The 24,117-nt window shown below is 38.5% G+C and overlaps 1 protein-coding gene across 1 annotated transcript in view; it reads left to right on the forward strand.

Moving 5' to 3' along the window:
- The window catches only part of LOC139725325 (regulatory-associated protein of mTOR-like), a 54,272-nt gene that overhangs the window by 9,486 nt on the left and 20,669 nt on the right, over positions 1-24,117 (forward strand). The window contains exons 3-18 of the mRNA XM_071636415.1: positions 1,463-1,545; positions 3,746-3,904; positions 4,739-4,885; positions 7,216-7,385; positions 8,013-8,072; positions 8,583-8,683; positions 9,237-9,381; positions 10,048-10,222; positions 10,730-10,813; positions 11,747-11,857; positions 12,631-12,705; positions 16,996-17,061; positions 18,269-18,460; positions 18,828-18,968; positions 19,371-19,656; positions 23,059-23,157. Of these exons, the coding sequence (XP_071492516.1) occupies positions 1,463-1,545; positions 3,746-3,904; positions 4,739-4,885; positions 7,216-7,385; positions 8,013-8,072; positions 8,583-8,683; positions 9,237-9,381; positions 10,048-10,222; positions 10,730-10,813; positions 11,747-11,857; positions 12,631-12,705; positions 16,996-17,061; positions 18,269-18,460; positions 18,828-18,968; positions 19,371-19,656; positions 23,059-23,157 (2,094 nt within the window). The remainder of the gene's footprint in view (positions 1-1,462; positions 1,546-3,745; positions 3,905-4,738; positions 4,886-7,215; positions 7,386-8,012; positions 8,073-8,582; positions 8,684-9,236; positions 9,382-10,047; positions 10,223-10,729; positions 10,814-11,746; positions 11,858-12,630; positions 12,706-16,995; positions 17,062-18,268; positions 18,461-18,827; positions 18,969-19,370; positions 19,657-23,058; positions 23,158-24,117) is intronic.

Genomic DNA, 24,117 nt, shown 5'->3' on the forward strand with positions numbered 1-24,117 from the left:
AGGCTTTTATTCTGCTATTATAAAAGAAATTGCAAGGAAATTCAGGTATGATTGCCTCTTGTAGTGCTAGTACTAAATTGAGTTTCAAAAATATAGGGCATTTGTTTCCATTTGCAGGGAAGAGATATTGTCCCATCTATTCTGATTCATGTAGAATATGGAATATGGGGTAAAATTACACTAGCTTCAGCTTTTGTTGGATGAAATACTGCAAACAAGAATATTAAGGCAAAAGTGAGAATAGCCATCAATGAAAACTGATGATTTTGGTTGACAAAGATATAGATGTCAACACAACAGTTCAAAAAGTTTGATTCTGTGCAGTTGCTTTATCAACCTCTTACTCTCTTTTATGTCACTTGATGCCTTTATATGGGTGATTTTGAAGTGAAAACAAAGCTAGACATTTCTATGGGGTTTTCCAGTTCTATTCTTGGTGTCTGAAAACTAAGATAAGCAATGAAATACTATATTTGGACTGTATTCATGTTTGTCATGTTTTGGCTTGTAATCTCTTTCTATGAATATCTGAATTGTGATATTGAAACTTGGCTTGCATTCATATGAATGCAGATATCTGGTTTTGTTTGCACAGATCAAGTGGATAAATGATTTAAAGGATGAAAAAGAGAGGAAACAGATTAATTTTAGAATGTGTTGATTGAGGAACTAATTGTACATTATAGTTTCAGCCTTCAGAAGTGACCATGGGTAGATGTGTGATTAAATTGATTAACCATGAGTATACATGATATTAATTCACCGGGAATAATGAATTGGTTTAATACGATTTGCTCTGAACAGGTAAATGGATGAAAATGAGTGAAAATGAAATTCGGGCTACACAAGGCCTTGCAAAATGTGTAATTAGAATAAAGTTAAACACACACACACACACATACACACACACACAGGCACACATGACACTTCAAATGCCTTAAAATAGGCAACACACAGTATGAAAGTGTAAGAATTAATTTTCCTATTAAATAAAATTGAATGCAAACTTTTGAAAGCAAAGTGAAATTTGCAAACTTAGCCGTTACTACTTTGTTCTCAGTGGTTATTCAATGACACATCATATGGTACAGATAGACAGATGTGTGATACAGTAGATGATGAAGTATCAGGGCAATTACCCCCCGAGGACAATTACCCCCCCAATTACCCCCCCCCCCCCCCCAATACTGGTTAGTGATAAGGTTAAAGTAAAGTTTAGGGCTAGGATTAGGTTTAGGGTTAGAGTTTGGGGTAGTTACAGGATCAGGTTCAGGATTAGGATTAGGGATAGGGTTAGGGGAAGGGTCTGGGGTAATTGCCCTAGATCCGTAATGATAATAATGTCTTCATTTTATGGCCGTGATTTAAACAAGAACTACCATCTGAGATGATGAATATGATTGACATTTTTTATTTGTGTATTAATTGTTGTCTTTTTGATGTTTATTTGTCTTCTTCACAGATCCTCTGGCCCTTAGTCCCTCCAAAGCTTTGGAGAACATCGGCACAAATCTGCAGAAGCAGTATGAAAGATGGCAGCCTCGAGTATGCAAACTGTCTTTTTTTCCCTATCTATTACCTCATCTACTGTATTTAACCTACATCCACACACACACACATTAAAATTAGTCTACTGCCTCAACATGCTAGGGTCCTGGAGGCATTTTATTGTCATTATTGAAAACGAAGTAGTGGTAATGATGTTACAGTGTGATGATGATGATGAGGAGGAGGAGGAGGAAGAAGAAGAGGAGTAGAAGAAGGAGGAGGAGGGGATGAGGAGGAGGAAGAAGAGGTGAAGGAGGAGGTGAAGAAAGAGGAGGAGGATGGTGGTGGTGAGGATAATTAGAAATATTGGTAGTATTGGTACTGGTAGATTTCTCTGTAGTTGGCCCACATGTGAGATTTAGAGTTTGAATTGAATGGGGTTGAGGTTGATCAAAACTCACTGGACTTTGCCTGAAGATATTGGACATACCTTCGGTTGAGAAAGATAAGGGCGTTGCAGCGCCAATAGCACCATAGGTTATGGGAACATTGACGCGCTTATCTTATTCACCTGACGATACTTCTCCTTTGTGTGTGTGTGTGTGTCGGTGTGTGTGTGTGTGTGTGTGTCGGTGTGTGTGTTTGGGGAGGGGGATCTAATTGGGACACTATGTAGATCTGGGAATCTGCATATTTCAATCTTCTTGTTGTTTGACTGATGTCTTTATTCATTTTTGCATGATCTTCCAAAGATTGCTAAAGAAATGCACAGCTGGTATACTATCCATTTCATCTAGTTGTTCTTTTTATTGCATTTGGAAGCCATATGTAGAAAAAAACACCCCCAAATTGTATCTATCAGTGAAAATTACTAATTCATATTTTGTTGTATCAAGAGTAACAACTTTGCAGATTAGTGAGAACCGTCAGTACAAGTCCAGTATTGATGGAGAATTAAGATGAATTTTGAGATCTGCTAAGTCTTCCGCAGTCTGAATTAAATGATATTTTGCCGACCTATTGGTAGTTATCTGTGATGAGTCAAATTTCCATGCAACTCTGCCTCCAAATCAAGAGTTTGACTGGAGAATCACTGTCCCGACTCAGGATGTGCAAGCAGACTGCAGGATGCAGTGCACTATTTACGATGTTATGAGAAGGAGGTTTAATAGCGTATAGTGTTACAATGGCTGCATCATCGGTGCTTTGTTATAGGCTTGTTAGAAGTGCCATAATCAAAATTGTGAAAGTGACCTGGTTTCAATGACACATTTCAGTGCTCTCTGGTGTGGATAGACAGTCATTGCAATCCAGCAGTTGATGCTGGTGTTGTTTGTGGCATATGATACTGTATAGCTAAGTTTCTCTAGATTGACAGTAACATTCTTCCTATGATCACAAGTGTATGCTGTCTTACCTTACAAAACACTGCAGAATGATTGTCTTCTTATATATCGATAAGTTGTTAATCGATGGAGAATTTCTGTTTGATCCTTTCATTTTTAATTTATTGTCAAGATCACCTATGAATCTTGAATGATTAATTTGCAAATTATACACACCATGTAGTTTGTGTGATGAAAACGATCAATTGCAAATTAAAGCTAATGTAATGAAAATGTCTGTATGATATCAGGCTATTGTCGTGGTTAGCAGAAACATCAATGTTTGATAGCAGTTATCTTTAAAATCGATCCATGATGTCAAAATGTAATCCTGCTTTATTGACCTTATATTACCGGGGTAGTAAAACCTACATCCTGTTTCAGTCTATTTCAGTGAAATCCCAGGATGTCTTTCAAGGGAGGACCCTGACCCAATTCGTTTTTTTTTTTTTTTTTTTTTTTTTTTTTTTTTTTTAGTGTTTCCTCAGGTCCTGTACGTGACAGTCATTTAGTAAAAGTAAAAATGTGTTCGATACATTCACAGGGGGTCAGTGCATTTCATTTGTACCGGTAATGTGACCTTAAGCTACCTGTCTGTGTGATGACTAGGTTCAGTATGGATGGGATTGGTCCTGATCTTAAAGACCACCTGTCCATAAGGGCAGTTTTTATGCTTCATGCAGGTGTACATTTTTTTGACAGTTTAGACTATGCCTGAATATTCTAATGGTTGACTCAAAAGATGAAGCTGAGAAGGTAAGCAGAATCAAAGCATTATCAATGAATGTTTTACAGATGTTGCTCTGAAGACAAGGATTTGACCACTGTTGTTTTGTTTGCTTGTGTTTTCTTTGTGTTTCTTGTTTGACCAGGCCCGCTACAAGCAGAGCCTTGACCCCACAGTGGACGAGGTCAAGAAGCTGTGCACCTCTCTGAGACGAAATGCCAAGGAGGAGCGGGTCCTCTTCCACTACAATGGCCACGGTGTTCCCAGACCTACCACCAACGGTGAGATCTGGGTCTTCAACAAGGTAAGAAACTCCCCACCCAAGACTTCCCTTGCTTACCGAGAAATGAGAACAATAATAGGAAACTTAAAGGGGCTGTACAGTACTGGTTGAGGTGAGGATTCAGGTTTATACAGGTGTAACATTATTGGTGAGATAATGAGAAACCTTTTATGAAATATGAAAGAGCATGTAATTTCAAGAAGGATTAAACATTTATTTGATTAAAATTGGCCTTGAAATATCTGAGATATCCAAAAAAGCAATCCTAATAAAATTGACAGGCCACGACTTTTGTTAGGATCTCTTTGATCCTTGTTTTTAGATATCTCAGTCATTTCAAAACTGATTTTCATCAAATAAACTTTTGAATCCCCATAGAATTGTATGCTCTTTTAACATCTCATAGAGTGGTTTCTAAATATCTCGCAAGACGTTACAAGCTGAATCCTCACCTCAACCAGTCATGTAGGCCCTACAGTCCCTTTAAAGGTCGGTGGTGAAAGGTCATTGATGTCCTGTTGCAACTGTTAGATTGCAGACTGATATGAGTAATGTTTCAAATTGAACTCCTTGTTTCATTCTCCTGTTACTGTAGGAAGTACAGTCAACATGAATTTTATTAAGATAAATGATATGCAGGTGATGTGTAAGTACTGCATGGCTGTCATGTATTAGAATCCAGACTGCTCTGTGTGTGTATGTGTGTGGATTATATTCCCCACAATGCTCAACCAGGGGTTCTCACTGTAATACACAACAGGACGCAACCATCTGCATCCATGTTCTGTAAACATGGCACTGTTGGCAAACAGGGCTGTAATTAATGTGAGCTCAACTTATATTCCACCTGCCCAGAACTACACCCAGTACATCCCCCTGTCGGTGTATGACCTACAGACGTGGATGGGAAGCCCCTCAATATTTGTCTACGACTGCTCAAACGCTGGCCTCATCCTCGAGTCCTTTGAGCAGTTCTCACTCCAGAAGGAGCAAGACAGGGAGGTGAGACACTTGATCATGTCATGTCACATGACACACTATGTATGTCACATGACCGGTAGGGGTATTCCCCTGTGATTGCCCGATTTCTAGAGATACTGTTTTCTTCTTCTGTAGTCATGAAAAGGGTTTGTTTTTCTTTAGCTTTGTTTTAATATTCCTCCAGCTCTTTTTTTTTTCTGTATGTGCCAAACATGTCTTACATAAACATTGATGTCTGTCATCTGACGTACAGTGGAATTCCTGTGAAATTTATTTTTTGAAGCTATTCCCCCTCAACACACTCTGTCAAGAGAAATATCTTTGAGCAAAGTAACATTTTTCAATGTGGTTAGTAGGATCCTGTCAACCATACACTCATTACAGTTACAATGATGGCAATCTGTCATTAGGAGTTGATGGGACACAGTATTGCCAATAAAGTGGAAACAACCAAATTAAACAAAACTGAACACACACAGGAATGAATGCAATTAATCTTTAAATATTTCATCCTATGGTGTACCGTACAGTGCAGATATGTTTCAAAACTGAAATGTCTCATTTGAAGTGTTGTTGTGTTGGTTTTTGAGTCGGAGCCAAGCAGGTGGTGATTCACGCCTGAAAATGAAACCAAGGTGCCTAATACGAAAGATGCTTGACAGCTTTAATTATGCACAAATATAAGCGATGATTGTATGCAGATTGCATTCCTGTAAATATTAAGACAAGTTTTGAGTGCATAGAAGTGTACTGATCATGACACATCTAGAATTATTGTTGCAATGCTTATATCACTGGCATGAGCACCCTTGTATTGGCATTCATGACTAATGTATGTACATGTCGTATTGCACTCATTATATTGGCAGTGGTAATGCCATAAGCAAAGTCTTAACTGCCATTTTCACCGCATCAAAAAGTGTGATGTGATAGCCGTTCATTGCCATGGAAACTGGTTCTAAACAACCTCACCTGGCCCAAATACATGTGAACACTATCGTTGGTAACAATGCTCGCACCTGGTTCCAACTCAAGCTACTGTAAAAGTGGATAATTTTTGCGCTACTAAATTCTTCGCGCTCGGCCGGGTAAGAAGAGTGTCGCATGTTTTTAATTCCGCGGAATCAAGATATCAACTACTGGAACATATGGCAAGCCAAAATATTCACATGCTTTTATTTTCGCACCAGTTGGTGGTTGCACGAAATGCGCGAATATTTCAACACCGCGAAAATTTCCACATATACAGTATAATCTGAAGACTGTGACATCATCACTTTGGTACTCTATTGCTTGAATTTGATATGTTTCAATGGCACTATAGATGTTTTTTTTATGCCTCCGCCACGAAGTGTCGCCGGAGGCATTATATTTTCGGGTTGTCCGTCCGTCCGTCCGTCCGTCCTTCAGTCCGTAATATTATTTTGTGGACAGCGTTATCTAAAAAATTGTGAGAGGTATCCTAATGAAACTTGGCATGTCTATGTATGATTGGGCGAAGTTGTGCCTATCAACTTTTGGGCGCACATGATCAAGGTCAAAGGTCAAAAGGTCAAGGTCAAATGCTCAAAATTTCACTGTTTCCCCCATATCTATGCAATGCCTGGTGGTATTTTCTCGAAACTTGGTGTATACATGAACTACCAAATAAAGATTCCCCCAGAGAGAGCTTTGGGTCATGAGGTCAAAGGTCAAGGGTCAAAGGTCAAGTGAAAATGTTAAATTTCAAATTTTTCTCCACATCTCCCAAATATTTCAAGGTATCTTCATGGAACTTAGTATTTATGCATGTACTGACTGGCAGTGATCATGTAGGGAATTAAGGGGTCATGGGTCAAAGGTCAGGGGTGAAAGGTTAAGGTCAACTCATCAAAATGTCATTATTTCTCTCTTATCTATGTAATGCCTGCATTATTTTTTCTGGAAACTTAGTGTATGCATATATTACCCAATACGGATTCTCTTGGAAGTTTCTCGCCTAAAGGTCAAATGTCAAAATGTCAAATGTCAAGTGAAAGTGCTAAATTTCACTTCTTCTTTAAACTTATAAAAGGGTCAAAAGTTGGGTACAAAAATCCTCAAATCCCCAAATACCTGCACTCTTAGACAGTATAGCCATTCATCCAAATAAACCTTGTTCAAGGATAGTGAACACTCAATGCTTTTGTGACAAACCTGTCATTTTAATATTTTGCCAGTTATGTGAAGCTGTTATCACACATTGTCAAGACATTGCGCTATAGACCTATTCGGAGAACCATGCATCATGGCGGAGGCATGCCAGTCGCCATAGCAACATTTCTAGTTTTTAATGATTTGTGTTCCTCTTTCATCTTTTTCCTCAATACCAGATGAACTCTCACCCCCTGAACAGAAATGTAGGAACCCTGCCCCCACCGGCCAGGAACTGTATACAGCTGGCTGCGTGTGGGTCCAGTGAACTCTTGCCAATGAACCCAGAGTTACCAGCTGACCTCTTCACCTCTTGCCTCACCACACCCATCAAGATAGCACTACGATGGTGAGAGCAAGACATCATACTTGACCTCGTTATGACCTCTAGTTGCCTTGACCCAGTCATTCTTCCTTATTTCTGCTTTCTGTGAAATGGAAGTGCAAACGAGTGAACAGTTTTTGAAATGTATTATTTTCAAATGATTACACAAGATAGCTCTAATAAGATCCAACGTTATCTTTCTGGTGATCCATTGGTATAAATGATTGAAGTGGTCCCTGGACAATCCTTGTGCCAGGTTTCCTAAATGGGATATATGTCCTGCATAAATCTTTTCTGCCAGGATGTGTATATGAGCACCAATGATGGTTTATTTCAACTTTGTGATACCTTGTAAGACACAGTGCATAACTGCTTCCCAGTCTTCGTGCTCATTCTTAGACAGTTGCAGGAAAGCTCTGGTTGTTACCTCTGGTCATGATGGCTCTGTTGCTTCTTCGTATGTTTGTTTCGTTTCTGTCCACTATTTTGCCGTGTGCCCGGAAGAACAATGCCAATGCACGCTAGCGAGTAAGATATTGTATGTACTTGTGTGCGTTCACATCATTCTTCCAGACACACAACAGTTTATTTCAGTTATATTTCAATTACCACATCTACTGTCTTTTCTATAATCCTCTTTTTTTTTCTCAGGTTTTGCTTCCAGAAAAGCAGTCAGCTTGTGCCTGGAGTGACCCAGGAGCTCGTTGACAAGTAGGTTTCCTGGAACATGATTTTCTCTCCTCTGAACACCATTTGTGTTTTAGTCTTACTTTCCATCTCCACACATGCACAGTGCAGTTATCATTTGTAATTTGTCTTTGTGAGAGTTGAGACAAGGCTGATTTATACTTGATGTATGCAAGGAATGAAATCTAAAGTTTTTGAAATATATGGTTGTGCCTTCTTGAGAACTGCAGTATTTTAGTCCTTTATTTTTTTAAGTGCATTACAGTCATGCTGTGGCTTTGTCATCATACAAAGTAGGTGCATTTACAAGGAAGTCATAGCATGTGCAAAGTTATGGCTTCATTTGGTAAGTCTTTGACAATCCTACAATCATTTCATATGCTGTTATATTGTTAAAGAAATATGGAAAGGACTTGAACATTTGGAAGATGTCAATAGGAAATTAATATTAGGCAAGTTGACTTTATCTAGTTTGATAATATCAAATTTTAAGCTAGGTGAATCATGTTGAACTTTTGACCCCTGTGTTGCTAGGATACCTGGAAGGTTAAATGACAGGAGAACACCACTTGGTGAGCTCAACTGGATCTTCACAGCCATCACAGATACCATAGCATGGAACGTTCTACCCAGAGGTATGCCCACAATTCCCCGTGCACAGATACATGCAAAATTAGCAGTAGGCCCCACTTTCTTTTCCCACCATATGTAGATTACATTCAAGTTTCATCTCTTATGAATGTGTGACATCAAGCTCTTGGAAATATTGCTTATTTTCTCAGTATCTTGTACCTGTGGTAGGGAAAGAAAATCAGTCTACATGGTATAGACTGCACAAAAAGATGTACCATGCCACTCATCGCAAATAAATCCGCCAAACTCTGTCACATAGGACCTATGTGAGCTGTGAATGGAGCCCTCAAACAGATGTACAGCAACCTGCTTTGACGGGTACAGTTAATATCTTGTGACTCTGATGTTGAAAGTCTTTACTTTATAATTGTAACAAACGATCAAGAAGTGATCAAGAAGTTGTAGCATATCTATGTCAATATTGAAGTGCAAGCCTAAAAGTTGCTCATTTTTCCCATTGCAGGACCTAACGATATTGACTTATTGAGCAGGGAATTTAGTGAAAATATGTCCTAAAATGAGGTATATATGTGTTGCTTTGTGTTTTCTGTGTAGATCTGTTTCAGAAGCTGTTCAGACAAGACCTGCTGGTGGCGAGTTTATTCAGGAATTTTCTCCTTGCAGAGAGAATCATGAGGACGTATAACTGCACTCCAGTCTCAAGTCCAAGGCTACCTCCAACATACCAGCATACCATGTGGTAAGGAGCAGGCAGTGGATTCTTGTAGCTTCACCTAAAAATGCTAATCTTGATCCTTCTTTCAATTTAATTTGCACATTTTATGGTTAGGGTTAATCCTTAAAAATAATCCTTCAATTGTAACACAAGGGAAAGCTGTAGGTGCAACATGATTCACACTTTTGGTTAATTCCTTCAAAGATGACTAATTGTAGGTTTCATTGATGAAGGGAAAGGTTTTTTTTTTTTTGGTCCTCTTTGGTAGCACACATTTAAACAGTGGATCTTTGGTTGTGTGGTGTTATCATCGTTAGTTAGTTTGTTGTTCCAGTTGGCACTTGGAGGTTGATATGGGATATGAAACAGTAGAACATAGATTTAGTGTCTACAAAAGGCACTATGACCCCATCCATCTATGGCAAGTCGCCACCAGTCTGATGAAGCCTGCATAAAACAGTGGGCAAAATCTCACAAAAGTAAAATCAAATTCTGATGGTGAACTGAAGAAATTTGTTTCTAATAATGATCATAATGACTATAGTTCTTGCATCAGACACTATTGTGATTAAAAAAAAAATCAAAAGTTGATATGTTTTCTAAATTTTTTCTTGGAATTCATCAGCATGCTTCTAAATCAGAATGTCTGAATCTGTAGTCTTTATACTGACTGAATTGTTTCCCCACCAGGCAAGCATGGGACCTAGCAGTGGATGCCTGTCTTTCTCAGCTCCCTGCCTTGAGTGAGGGCAAGGAATACAAACACAGCCCTTTCTTTGCTGAGCAGCTAACAGCCTTCCAGGTTTGGCTGGGGATGGGGTCGGAGAGGAGAGAGCCACCGGAACAGCTTCCCATTGTACTACAGGTATGGAGACTACCCATCAAGGGTTACGCCCAATACCCCCTATTCCTTTATCACATCCAACATGCAAACCCTTTTAACCCCACTTCCTCCCTTAGGTTCTAATCTACTGACCCCATTAACTCCACCCCCATAGCCTCACATTTAAAGACCCCTTAAAAGCCCCCATTGCCTCTCATTTACACATGCCTTTGACACACACCTATCATTTACAAATCAGCTATGATTAGTTAACAATATTGTCATGAGCTGAGAAATTTTACATCTAATGTAAATCAAAACTGTTGATGTGACATTTGTGTAAAATGGAAGACATTCCTGCTGCCATCCATCCAAAATTTGCCAATATCTGGTACTTGTCAAATATTTCAGTTAATCTTAATTCTAATCAATTTAATGGCTGTGTATGGTAAACTAATGTTCATGAATATGTCGGTGTGTCATGAAAATTTTCATGGAAATGGCATCTAGATATCTGTCCAAATTACTGTATCTCTTGCCTTGTAACAGGTGCTTCTGAGTCAAGTGCATCGGTCCCGAGCTTTGGACCTCCTAGGAAGGTTTCTGGACCTGGGGCCATGGGCGGTCAGTCTGGTGAGTGTGTGACTTGACCGGTGTGCAAGGTTTTGTTACATGTGTATGACAAGGTGTTGAACTATGCAGACAGTCCATATGCCTGGAAAGTTGTTGGGTTAGGCTTACCAGTATCCAATGGGATTTCTAAATCACATGACCAGGTGTTGTAGCGATGACCGGGAGACAGGTTCTGTCTAGTGACTTTGCGTATGAGGCTATCTGCCACTGACGGGAGTCTTTCACCTTGCATGTAATGTGATTTAGAACCATAGTATCATCAAAGAAGAGTTTCAAACCAGAGGAGAGTTACTCCTGTATCAAATTTATGGAGTTAATGCCCTTCTGTCACTCCACTCACAACATGGAATCAAACTTCCTGATGACTGTTGTTGGATTTTGCATTGTACAAAATAAAATAGTTAGTTTGATTTTTTGAAATGGAGAAGGACATTTTAAAGGCATGATTAACCATTTGCAGATGAAACAAAAACCCAGCTTTAGTGCTTCAAAATAGTTCTAAAATGTGAGTTAGGGATAGCTACAGAAACAACCAATGTAAAAATTTGAATCAGTATGGTTGATATTAAATATTGTTAAATATACAAAATGTGAACAGTAGTTATGATAAAAATGTTTCTAGACTAAACCTTCTACAGTTTTTGTTTAGTGAGAAAAATAGTGACATCTCCTTATAGTTAAGGCTTTATTGCAGAATTTTTATGTGGTAGGATGTTTTGTGATATGACTGTCGTACTCATATTCATCAAATGTGATATCTCGAACATATTTTAAATCACTACTCTCAATGGTAAACAGTACCTATAAGGACAGGAATACACCTGCAATGAAATGTTTACCTGTGATGACAAGGAACATCCGTGGAGAAATGCCTGACATTTAACACACGCAGTCTGAAATACTTGCGACTTGCTTTATTTGCTCTGCTTGCAGGCCCTCTCTGTGGGTATCTTCCCATACGTCCTGAAGCTCCTTCAGAGCTCCGCCAGAGAGCTGAGGCCTCTTTTAGTCTTCATCTGGGCCAAGATTCTGGCTGTAGACAGGGTGAGTTTACCACTTACAACGGTTGAATTAGATGGAGCTAGTAGATGGGCTCTGCTTGTCATATCAGTGGGTTGCATACAAGATCTTAGTGGAAAAAAAAACAAACAACAACCCTAAAATAACCAGGACAAGATTCGTGGATCTAATTGTTGTACTGGAAACCTTCAAAAGATGTAATATTTTTGTTAATGTGAGTGTATGTGTAAATATTTTGATCTCTTGGAGACCTGTAATGTAAAGTAATATATGCATCAGGGTGCCTGATGCATACATTACTTTATGCCTTGCTCTTTATCACTTCCATGACCTTAGTATCCACCAATGGTTACTATTGAGCAGGGTCACAATTTTCATAGATATCTTTTGTTATCTTCTTGTTTTGGTTGCATTCACACTGTACAAATTTAATAGAATTTAGCTTCAAGGGACACTATCAGTGTATAGCCCTATTAGTCTACTGCTTGGATTAAACATAAATGATGTACAGCAAAGTAGTGGTAAGTAATGATAAGTAATGTGCAGTATACACCAATGGTTTCTGTTAAGCAGGGTCACAATTTTCATAGATTTCTTTGTGAGAGTGCCCATTATTTTAGTGTCATTCAAAGCTTAAAAACCTCGTGGAATTTAGCTTCAAGAGACACCATCACTGTAATGCCCTGTTAGTTTATTGTATTGCATGGATTGAGTAGCAACATTGTACAGCAGATTAGTTGTTGGGTAATGATTGATTGTTACAGCCTTGTTTGATGTATATTGTCTCTCTCTCACAGTCGTGTAATGCTGACCTGGTGAAGGATACGGGCCACAAGTACTTCCTGTCTGTCCTGGCGGATCCTTACATGGTGGTAAGTGTAGCAGAGACTCCAACTTTTCCTCTTCCAGTGGGAAATCTCTCCCTTTCAGGTCACTTTCACAATGTCCCCCACTCTCCTACTTGAGTTTGAATTTCTACCGCTCTAGCTGTCTGTCTCCCGCTGAAAGGAAACCAAAACCCAAAGAAAAATGTGGATTGAGTGAGAGCAGCAACATTAGTAGGAAACCAAAACCCAAAGAAAAATGTGGATTGAGTGAAAGCAGCAACATTAGTAGAACACATCAGTGAAAGTTTGAGGAAAATTGGACAATTCACTTTCTAGCATAATGAAAGAGCACTTGACTAACTGCTTTCAGAAAGCAGGGGGAATAATTGCACCCCTTAACATATTGTCAGTATCAAGTTGATGGAATGTGTAATTTTCATGAAAAATGAATTTTTGTGGAATTCCCTTTATTAGGTGATTAGGTGATCCGAGAATCCTCTCGGATCACCTTTTGTATCTGTACTGATTCTTTGTTTTTCTTCTTCTTCTTCTTTTTCTTCTTCTTTATTTCTCCGCAAAAGTTGTGTAGGGATTAGCTCAGAAAGTGCATTGCCTATGAATGTTAAACTTATACCATATATGTATCGTGTCCCAAAGACGACAATCGAAGTAAAATCAAAGTGATCAGTCGACCTTGACGTCACTATGACGTCATTATATGAAAACACATTTTCAATCATATCTCATTAATGAAATGGAGTTTTTCAATGAGATTTACGTCACATATATTTCAAGTCAAGCGCATTCTACCCATATTCTCAAAATTTATCTATACCTTAAAACGTGCGCGTACGCGCGCGTTGAAATATTTGTATGCTCAAATCGAGCTCAAAATTTTGTTGCACACGTTTCAGACCATTTGGAGCATTTTTTGAAAAATTGAAAAAATTGGACGGACGCGTACGCGCGCGTATATATACGCACGCACAGCTCAAATGCAACAGAAATTTCCCGTTTTTTCACACGCATCGCATGTCTGAAATGTCAAGGTATATTTCTATCAAGTTTCAAGTCAATCCGACCCAATATGACGTCATAAGGGCCCGTCAAAGTTGAAATTCCGCGCGCGCGTCAATGGCGATATACAGTGCAACTATGCCAAAAAACCGCCAATTTTAAATCTGATTTTACTCGTCAGGATGAACGGTGACCCCCCATTTTCTTTACATATTTTGAAAGCTGATGAGTTGTACATGTCATTTCATGGGTTGGCGATACTGAAAAAATGATTAAAAGATATCAAATTTCTTAATAAAGTAAAAAAAGTAAATTTTCAAAATGACGTCATCAAATTTCAAATTCACTCGAGCGTATCTCACTTAAATTTCGCCAATTTTCACCCAGATTTCAGTATGTTGTAGCTTACGAAATGTTCTTTCATTAATGTAATAACAACATTTTGATTAGATAACGTCATCACCTCGTAAAAATGGATTAAAAGTATCCTTGTAAAATTTGACCAGTTTACGTGTTATCTCTATGGGAGAGCAGTTTTTCTGGCAGTGAAAATTGACATTACTATCTTTTTCGAGCACTAGCTCACTTATGCTTTGGTAAATTTTTCCCAGATTTTAGTATGTTATAGCTGAGACTTTGGGCTATCGTGTATGTGCCCTCCATTTTTTCATACGACGTCGGCATCACGTCGAAAAACTTTGTTGAAAATGGCACGTGGTTTCGATGCAGCGTCATTTTGCTTAATACACAGGGCCTATGGAGCATCAAATAGGTCATTGCATAGCGCATCCGACTCGTAATCCTAAGGTCCCTGGTTCGAAGGTCACTCCTGCCAATTTTTTTTTGTTGATATTTTTTAAACACTTTTTTTATTTTTTTTAGTTCGTCTTAATATCCTTTCCTAACTTTATCTTTCTCTGATTTTTTATGTTTCTCCTTCAAATTTCTATAAAATAACATAACCTTTTTCTTTATTGTCCTTTCTTTCTACTACTTTCTGTGCAATAGATGAACAACAACAATGACCCCATTCTTAGCACATGTTTAGTTCATGTCACGTACATTATTTCATAAAATAACAACTACTTGATCGGACATCATCTTGGGTATGTAAATTAGGGTCAAAGGTCATAAATGTTTCATCCTGTATCTTGGCGAATACATGTCCTATCTTTCCCATATTTTGCGCACGCAAAGACCATGTTACAAGGATCAGTTTACAAAATAACTACTTTTTGCTCAGATGTCATCTTGTCTGTGTAAATTGGAGTCAAAGGTCATATGTACTTTTTTCTCTATCTTCGTTATGACGTGTTATCTCTATGGGAGGGAATTTTTTCTAGATGCGAAAATTGACATGATTGTCTTTATCGAGCACTAGCTCATTTACCCTTCGGTGAATTCCTCCCAGATTTTAATATGTTGTAGCTGAGACTTTGCGCTATCGCTAGTGTGCCCTTTGTTTTTCATACGAAGACGAAATCATGTCAAAAAACGTGGTTGAAATAAGCTTATCTTTGATGTATTGAATTTCACAACATAACCGGTTTTTTTTTTGCTCAGATGCCATCTTGTCTGTGCAAAGTTGGGTCAAAGGTCATATGTACTTCTTTCTGTATCTTCGTAATGACGTGTTATCTCTATGGGAGGGAATTTTTCTAGATGTGAAAATTTACATGATTTTATTGAGCACTAGCTCACTGACCCTTCGATGAGTTTCACCCAGATTTTAATATGTTGTAGCCGAGACTTTGCGCTATCGTTATGTGCCCTTCGTTTATTCATACGACATCGAAATCACGTCATAAAACTTTGCTAAAATTAAAACTTAGCTTCGATGTATTTTTTTCATATTTCTTTCTTTTTGCAACTTTCTTTGCAATAACTCAAGAAAGACATTCCTATTACCCCCATATTTTGCACATGTTTAGTTCATGTCACATACATTATTTCATAAAAATAACAGCTACTTTATCGGACACCATCTTGGTTATGTAAATTAGGGTCAAAGCTAAAAAATGTTCCATCCTGTATCTTGGTGAATACATGTCCTATCTTTTCCACATTTTGCACACGCAAAGACCATGTTACAAGAATCATTTCACAAAATAACCACTTTTTGCTCAGATGTCATCTTGGGTGTGCAAAGTGGGGTCAAAGGTCATATTATATACTTCATTCTGTATCTTCGTTACTGTATACCAAATTCGGTACCAAAGATGGCAGGTCTGACTCCCTTTTCTAAATGAGAATCCAAACATCACACGGCCAATGTCCCCTCAACACCGATAAATCCTGTATGGTCATGCCTATTTGGATCAGGACTCACATCATTGATTTCCAAACAGATCGGATCACCTAATTTGTCAGTGTTGACAAATTCTAAGTCTAGTTCTTCTTTATATTGTTGTCCACACATGACATCATAACCTCTAGTAGTCTCTTCATCCAGCAGTTCCAACACCAAACATTAAAAATTCATAACTTTTGCATTGATTGTCCGATTTTCTCAAATTCTCACTGATGTGTTCTACTAATGTTGCTGCTCTCACTCAATCCACATTTCTCTTTGGGTTTTGGTTTCCTTTTAGACACTTTTTTTTTTAATGCTCGAGTTCTAACTTTCTCCTCCTGTAGTTAAGTTTTGTCATATATGTTCAAAAAAATAAGGTTAAAGTAGCACCAGAGAACATGTATATCTCTACAACCTCCTAAGCTTTAGAGCAGGCTCTGGACCCTGGCTGCAAGTTACGTCACAATTCACGCTTGGGATGTGCGCTACATGCACGTAATATTGTGCACATGTTCGTGATTACATTGTCTCCAGTTTACCAACTGACTGTAATGGTTATGTAAACTACAAAGGAGATCCATTTTGAGGATGTCAAAAGTTTAGTGTGTAAAGCTGGATCTTTTGGAGTCATAATCTTGCTGGCAAGAGATAATAACTAGGATTTCGCAAGTACTCTTTACTTCCTATGGAAATTAAATGATTAATACGATTGGAATATGATATATGCCAGTACAGTAACTACGAGTCAGAAGAAGAAGACCGATGTATGAATGAACAGAGAGATCAAGAGATCTAGAAAGTCTTGTGTTGTGTGTGATTTGATTTGTAAAGCAAGAATACAATGTCATGTAAGTAATCTATGTAATCATGGATGACATAAGATGTGACTGATGTTTCTATTCATTATCAAGGTTTGATGTGTTTTTCAGAAGTTATTACAGATTGAGATATATGAAGCCATTGTAGTGTAATTTGGGTGACTAAATACATCTTTGTTTGCGTATCTCTTTTCTCCATCTCATCAGGCTGAGCATCGAACTATGGCTGCCTTTGTGCTGGCGATGATTGTAGAAGACTATCCGAATGGACAGGTAAATGAAGGCAGAATTTTATGGTCTCCCCACCCCTACCAAGAGCCCCAAATGGTTTGATATAATACTGCTGGTAATTCCTGTCCTGTGACAATTAAACATGGTGCAGTTGATTGAAAATGTTGGAAATGATTGTATTATTTGTGGTTTTGTTACCTCTGCCAAGGGAGGAGGTTATGTTTTTGTTTCCGTTGGTTTGTTTGTTCGTTTGTTTGTTTGTTAGTTAGTTTGTCCGTGTGCAAAATAACTCAAAAAGTAGTGAACGGATTTGGATGAAACTTGCAGGAAAGATTTAGAATGATACAAGTAACAGATGATTAAATTTTGGTAGTGATCCGAGAATTTTTGGGGAATTTATGAAGGATTTTTGATATTTTGGCAGGTAGGGTCAATGAACTTGTTCAGGCTGCGCGTATTTGAAGTTTGCATGCGCACACTAAAGTGCATGCTCCACTTTCTGCTAGGGCGAGGCGCGCCGCGCAGCTGAGGGTTTATGACATAACAAAGGCTTCTGTATTGGGAAATCGGGCGATTTTTCAGCATGTATACCTATGGGTGGAAATCACTGATCTCTATGGAAGAGCCCAAAGAACTTTTCCCCAGTGGTGGAGAGGAGAAAAATCTCTTTGGGAAGAGCAAGATCATCAGTGGAAAGTAGCTGGTTTGCGGAGGTCTGCGCTCTCAGAGTGCTTTTCTAGTTTTTGTAATGTTATACATGAACACATCCATGGAGTCATACATGCAGCTAGGTTGCAGATCTGTAAGACAGCATTTCTGTCTGTGTTTTGAAATGCAGCATATGGTCCTAGCTAGCATTGTGTGGATGTGAGACTTCACTGACTTTTTTGTGAAGTTAAATTTATGATGGGTTATTTGGATAGATACTCACCTTTTTGGTTTTACAAATACTGTATTGATCATGTGCAACTTGTAAGGTATGCCTGATGTCTTTGCATTTTGGAAAAAGACATTAAAACTAATGTAGTGGACACAAGAGAAGGAATTTGAGCTTCATGGTATATGGCCATATGAGTATTGACATACACACACAATCTATTTACTCTTTCTGTATCTATTGATATTTTATATTCTCTTTCTATTCCTTGTTCTGTCTGTCTATCTGTCTGTCTGTCTGTCTGTTTGTCTGTATGTCAATCTGTCTGTCTGTCTGACTGTCTGTATGTCTGTCCGTCTGTGTCCACCTCAGGAAGCCGCCTTCCAAGGCAACGTGATTGCCATCTGTCTTGAGCAGCTGAATGACCCCCACCCCTTGCTACGCCAGTGGCTGGCCCTCTGCATAGCCAGGGTGTGGACCAACTACAACGCGGCCCGTTGGTGCGGTGTCAGAGACAGTGCCCATGAAAAGCTGTACAAGCTACTCAATGATCCCATCCCAGAGGTAGATTTTAATTGGAAGACAAATATTCTTTTGAGCAAGCGTTGAAGTTAGAAGTTTTGGCTGGTGAAGCCTCTCCCTATAATTTTGTTTGGAACAACAATGTTTGTAAAATTCAGTGGGTCCTGCAGCTCAGTTTGACCCACTGTCCTTTCCTTGAGCTTATCGGGATTTGCCTGAGAAGTGTTACATTGTGACAGATTAAACCCTAACCTTATCACTCTGAAAAGTCATATGGATTCACTTATCCATGAGAGCTTGTTGATATATCATTATTCTGCATGCTGTGATGTAAAGTATCAGAGCAGTTTTGTTCACCTTTGTCAATTTGTAGCTCTTTCAGTAACTTCTCCCAATGGTCAAACTGCAGGTAAGAGCAGCAGCCACCATAGCTCTGGGGACATTCATTGGCAATGGGTCAGACAAGACTGACCATGCAATGACCATCAATCATAACGTTGGAGCCACCCTACTGTCAGCTGCCAGCGATGGGAGTGTCATCGTCAGAAAGGTTTGTGTGCTGTCCGTTAAATATCCCCTCCCCCCCCCCCCCCCCCCGAGAAAAAAGAGAGTTAAATGAGAATGAAAGCCAAATATACAGTATATTCACATTGAGTCAATGCAGCAATTTTAGCCAAACACAACAGTGAAGTTTGAGAAGAATTGGACAGTCTGTGAGAGTTTATGTTCTTGCCCGTGTTTGTGATGAATTGAATAGATCAATGATTGCTCCATCCTCATGTTTCATGTAAGCAGCAATGTTCTTACTTATCTTCAATTTCTATTTCTTCTTGTCCTGTTCTTTGCTCACCTTGTACTCTGGAGTAGCATTATGACTGATGAAAAATCTCTAACCACTTCCAAGAGAGGTATAAATGCATTACAATGTACTTGTCTTCACTCTCCCATCCAGGAACTGGTGGTGGCGCTTTACCAGCTGATCAAGCAGTCTGAGGCACAGTTTGCCGCCATCGCTCGGCAGATGATCGAGGAGGAGCAGAGTTCGGACGAGAACCGGGCACCGCTGGGTGCTGCTGTCACGTCTGGTGGGTGGCTTGTGGTCCATGACTCACTCAGACCAAATGGTACAGAGATCTCGTTCATGATTTGGCACCGAATAGACACACTGACACCTCCACCACCACCATCACCAAAAAAGAAAAATCAAATAGTTTTCAGCTCAGCGCCAACTTCACACAGCCCCTCCAATCAATAGTGCCTAGCTGAGTATTCACATATTATGTTTTGTTTTGCCAACTTTTGTTCCTTTTGTTTTGAGCTGACTTATTTGATCTGTGATTAGAAATACCACAGATTAGATGTATTTATTTGTTTGCTTTGATTTTGTTAAGTGCCATATTTGTGTTGTAGTTTTGTTTATTTGTAGATTTATGTTAGTCAAATATCAGCTAAAATCATTGTACCAACTTATTAGTTTTATAGAATTCGTGACACATGCATTATTTTAGAACTTGCAAATAGCACTTTATGTTGATTTTGCAGTGAAAAGAAAACACAAAGGAATGGCATTTTGCATAGTTAAAGGCATTGTTTGCCATTTGCATAAGAAACAAAAACCCAGATTCAGTGCTTCAAAATAGTTCTAAAATGTGAGTTAGGGATAGAAACAACCAATGTAAAAATTTGAATCAGTATAATTGATGTTTAGCATTGTTAAATATACAAAATGTGAACAATAGTTATAATAAAATTTTTTTAGACTAAACCGTCTACAGGTATGGTTTAGTGAGAAAATAGTGATATCTTGTTAGGCTTTATTGCAAAATTTTTACGTGGTAGGATGTTTTGTGATACAACTGACCTACACACATGCATCCAATGTGATATCTTGAACATTTTTTTAATGGTGAAGAGTACCTTTAAAACCTGCCAGGGTAGAACTAGATATTTCTTCAGTTTTATGTCTCACGGATTCAGTCTTCTTTCTGTTTTGATAAATTTCATAGAAGCCTTCTCTGGATAAACAGGAAATATGATATTGCTGTTTTCTGGTACAATGCACATTTCTTTCAATACATCACTCTATTCAACAGCTACTGAAAAATAAATAAGTGCTAAATTTTGAAAAACGGGAGGTGGTAAACATGTGGCTTTCTAAAATATCAAGTAGTAAGGGGGAGTATGTGATGAAAGTGATGTTTTATCAAATAGTTAAATATATTACATTAAATATTTGATATATATTACATTAAATATGTGATATATATGAAGAGACTGACAGAAGAGAGAGAGAGAGATGTAGGGAATAGGGAAGTAAGTGCATTACGTTTGAAATTTGAAATCTTTTCAGTGAAGTCAGCTATTCTCCAACAGGGAATATATGACTACCATGTTGTTGGTTCTGGGGTTGTTGTTTTTTTCTGCCTGTTTAGCATGCAATGACTGACATTAAATCTATGTTAAAAAAAATATATGCATCAGGATATGGGTAAGCATGCCAACTAAAGCATGAACAAGAAACTCTTATACTTGAAGAGGGGTCTTGAATGTTTAGTCATTATCATAGTTTGTGTGTGTTTGCATGACATGTGTATCTATCTATTCATGAAGGGCTGTAGCTGGTGTTACAAAACAGTCACAGCATATTGTCATATGTGAACTTGATGCTATGGAAGTGTATTTGCAGTCATGAGCACATCAAAGCATTAAGGAACGGAGAAGTTGATAAAGAGAAAAGTATTTATAAAATCTTGTTAGAAAAATCGCAAAGAGAGCTCACATTACTTGCAAAACAGAGGGAAAAAATGCATTGTGGACAGTCACTGAAGTAAACTCAAGGAATCCAGGGAATTATGGGTGGAACAACCATTCTGCAGGAGGTATGGTACTGTATACGCTGTTATTTTCGCGTACAGATATTTTTGCGAATGAGGAGTTCACAGACATTTTTGCGAATTGACGCAGAGGCCTTCATAAACGCACTACTACCTTTATAATAGTGTATGGTGACATTTTCGCGTGTTGATAAATTCGCGGTCCAACTGTGATTCGCGAAATTCGCGAAAATTAAACCCTCGCGAAAGTAACAGCTCATACAGTAGATTGTGTGAGAAGCAGGTAAGTCAGTCATAGTGTAAGCCTAGAGTGCAGTAGGTAGTGATGTGTATTCCATGGCTGTCTGTGTGTATATACGAGTTTTAATACTAAATGTCGACCTGCAGTATATTGTCCTATATTCCCTTAATGTGCAACACATCAAATACCAAGGAAATGTATACCCATACTGCATTTTAGTGTGGTGTGTCAATAACAACTTCATTCCTAACAAGCAGATTTATTTGTGATGCCATTGTAGGGCTTTAATGAAAGTAGGGTAGCATAGAACATTGTGTGCAATGGTGTGCCTTTGAAATATCATGCTAATGACAAGAACTGAACAAAGCTTTCACTCAAGTGACAAACTTTGCTTCCATTTGCATAAGGTTTTTCTAAAGGAATATGAACCCAGAAAGTTCTTGGCTTTCATTAGGACACATTACTCTTATTCTTTATTTGCCTTTGTCTTCCAGCAATGAAGTGTGCATTGTGCAATTTGTCTGAATTGTCATTGTACTTGATGCCGTGGGATGATTTTTCAAACGAACTTTGCAAATGTAAAATGATCTGATCTGATAACGGCAGCATTTTTCAGTTTTCTTGGTCTTTTTTCTTTCATCTTTCCCCCTCTCCTCATGGAAAGATTGTCATCTTTCTCTGCTTCAATTTCCCGTATCATTACCACTTTTGTAGTTTCTCTTTTGATTTTTATTCATTTACCCAAAATTTTGTTTCAGAATGAATGAAATCATGTCCCAAGTTGATGAAAGTGACCATGCCCTCACTGTTTTCAGTTTTTTGGAAACATGGGTTTACTGTTAAGGTTTATGTGCTAGTAATACTGGCAATATGGCAAGGATTCAGAATTTTGTAGGTTGAGCTGTAACGTAAAAGTAAGGAAAGATTTGTAGGCTGTAGATGGGTGATGACTCGAGAGTTATTCAGTTTAATATCTTCAAAGACAGACCAGTAGAGGAATATTTGTCCAGAGTATGGTTTTTGGAAGGTTCTTTGGGTGAGCTTTGAGCAAACATTTGGGGTAAATTAACTTCAATGTGATTCTTGCGTGGTTGACTAGTACTTAGTGCCTAACGCCATTTCAGTGTCAAATTTTCCTTCAAGTTCAAAAATAAGAAAAATCAGTCTTGATAAGGATAAATGTTAATAAAAGACAGTAATATTCTCCAGGTTATGACGTAATATCAGTGGGGACTATTGTGACTTGGATTCATTCTTAAAAAATATAAAGCAATTTAAAAAAAATTAATCCTGAAAAAGATGATGTCTTTGTACCGTGGGTGTTTTCATAGGAACTTTCCATAGATACACACACAGCAGTTTGTAGGCTCAGCACAAAATCCATGTTCACAAATGAAGGCTACTTGCCTAATTGGGACAGGTTGATTTTGACTCCAGTGTATGTGTGTCAAGTTAACTTTGGGTACATGAAATGAAAGATCTTGCAATGCGATTCAAATGGATCCATCTGAAAGTTAGTTGGCCAAAGTTTGTGTTAAAAGGGCTCTCCCTCCCCCCACTTCCAGACCATCTACGTCGGGCCTCTGTAGCCGTAATGAGTGTGAGGAAGGCCACGTCGGTCCTCCCCCGTACCTCCAGCGGAAACAACCTTCAGCACCTGAATGGTATCGCTGCCCATTTCTCACATTCTGATTTCAGATGCTTATAATTTTTTCCTTCCTCCAATGTCACCATACCTCTCTCTGTTTGTCCATCCGTCTGTCTGTCTGTTTATATCTCCTGTATCTCTCTCACACACATGCACATAGACAAACAAACAGACATTCATACACACATACACCCATCCATCCTCTCATAACCAATCACGGATGCTTCTCTATTTTCAGGCCGTTGTCACGGACGGGTGCCAAATGCAGTCTGCTAATAATTTATCCAGCCATCCCATGCACGAGCATTTCTCGTTCTAGCTCCACCCAGATCATGGCATGAGATCTCTGGTTGATCCATGTTGAGATAACCATACCAAGCTGAAATGATGTGATTTTAGTTCACAGGTCAAAGGACAACTGAATAACGTGTGTTATTTTGAATGACAAGTTATGAAACAGGCAGTGGAATTCACACAAATTTGGTACAGGGAAACCATACCACAAAATGATAATACACCTTGCATTGTGAGTTTGACCAACAAATCCAACTTAAACCTGGGAGAAACTTGAACATCACTTTTTGAGAGTCTAGTGTCTAAACAACAGATATATCTTTGACATCTCCTCCCTTATTTTCCTATGTATATTCACAATATTTAACTCGATTGTTTTCCTACTTTGTGTTCATTATGTTTTAATGTATTATCCCAATTTGTCATTCAGTTTTAGCTGGTTTATTTCTATGAGTGTTTTTTGTTTGTATGTTGTTGGGGTTTTTTGTAATAGAAGACAATGATTATTTAATGTAATACCAGAAGCTGGGTGAAACTTCTTTAATTTCATGTGAGAGGGCTGTCACCCGAGTATCATAGATCTCTGATGGAGTGAGCTAGAAGTTTGTTGAAACACTCTCGGATCACTCTCAGAAGCTCTTGACTATATTGAACACAAAAGATCTCCAGAAAACCTCTAAGA

This window comes from Diadema antillarum, unplaced genomic scaffold (assembly GCF_040938485.1).
Source record: "Diadema antillarum isolate AM-2024a unplaced genomic scaffold, OU_Dant_1.0 scf00000017, whole genome shotgun sequence".
NCBI classification, from domain to species: domain Eukaryota; kingdom Metazoa; phylum Echinodermata; class Echinoidea; order Diadematoida; family Diadematidae; genus Diadema; species Diadema antillarum.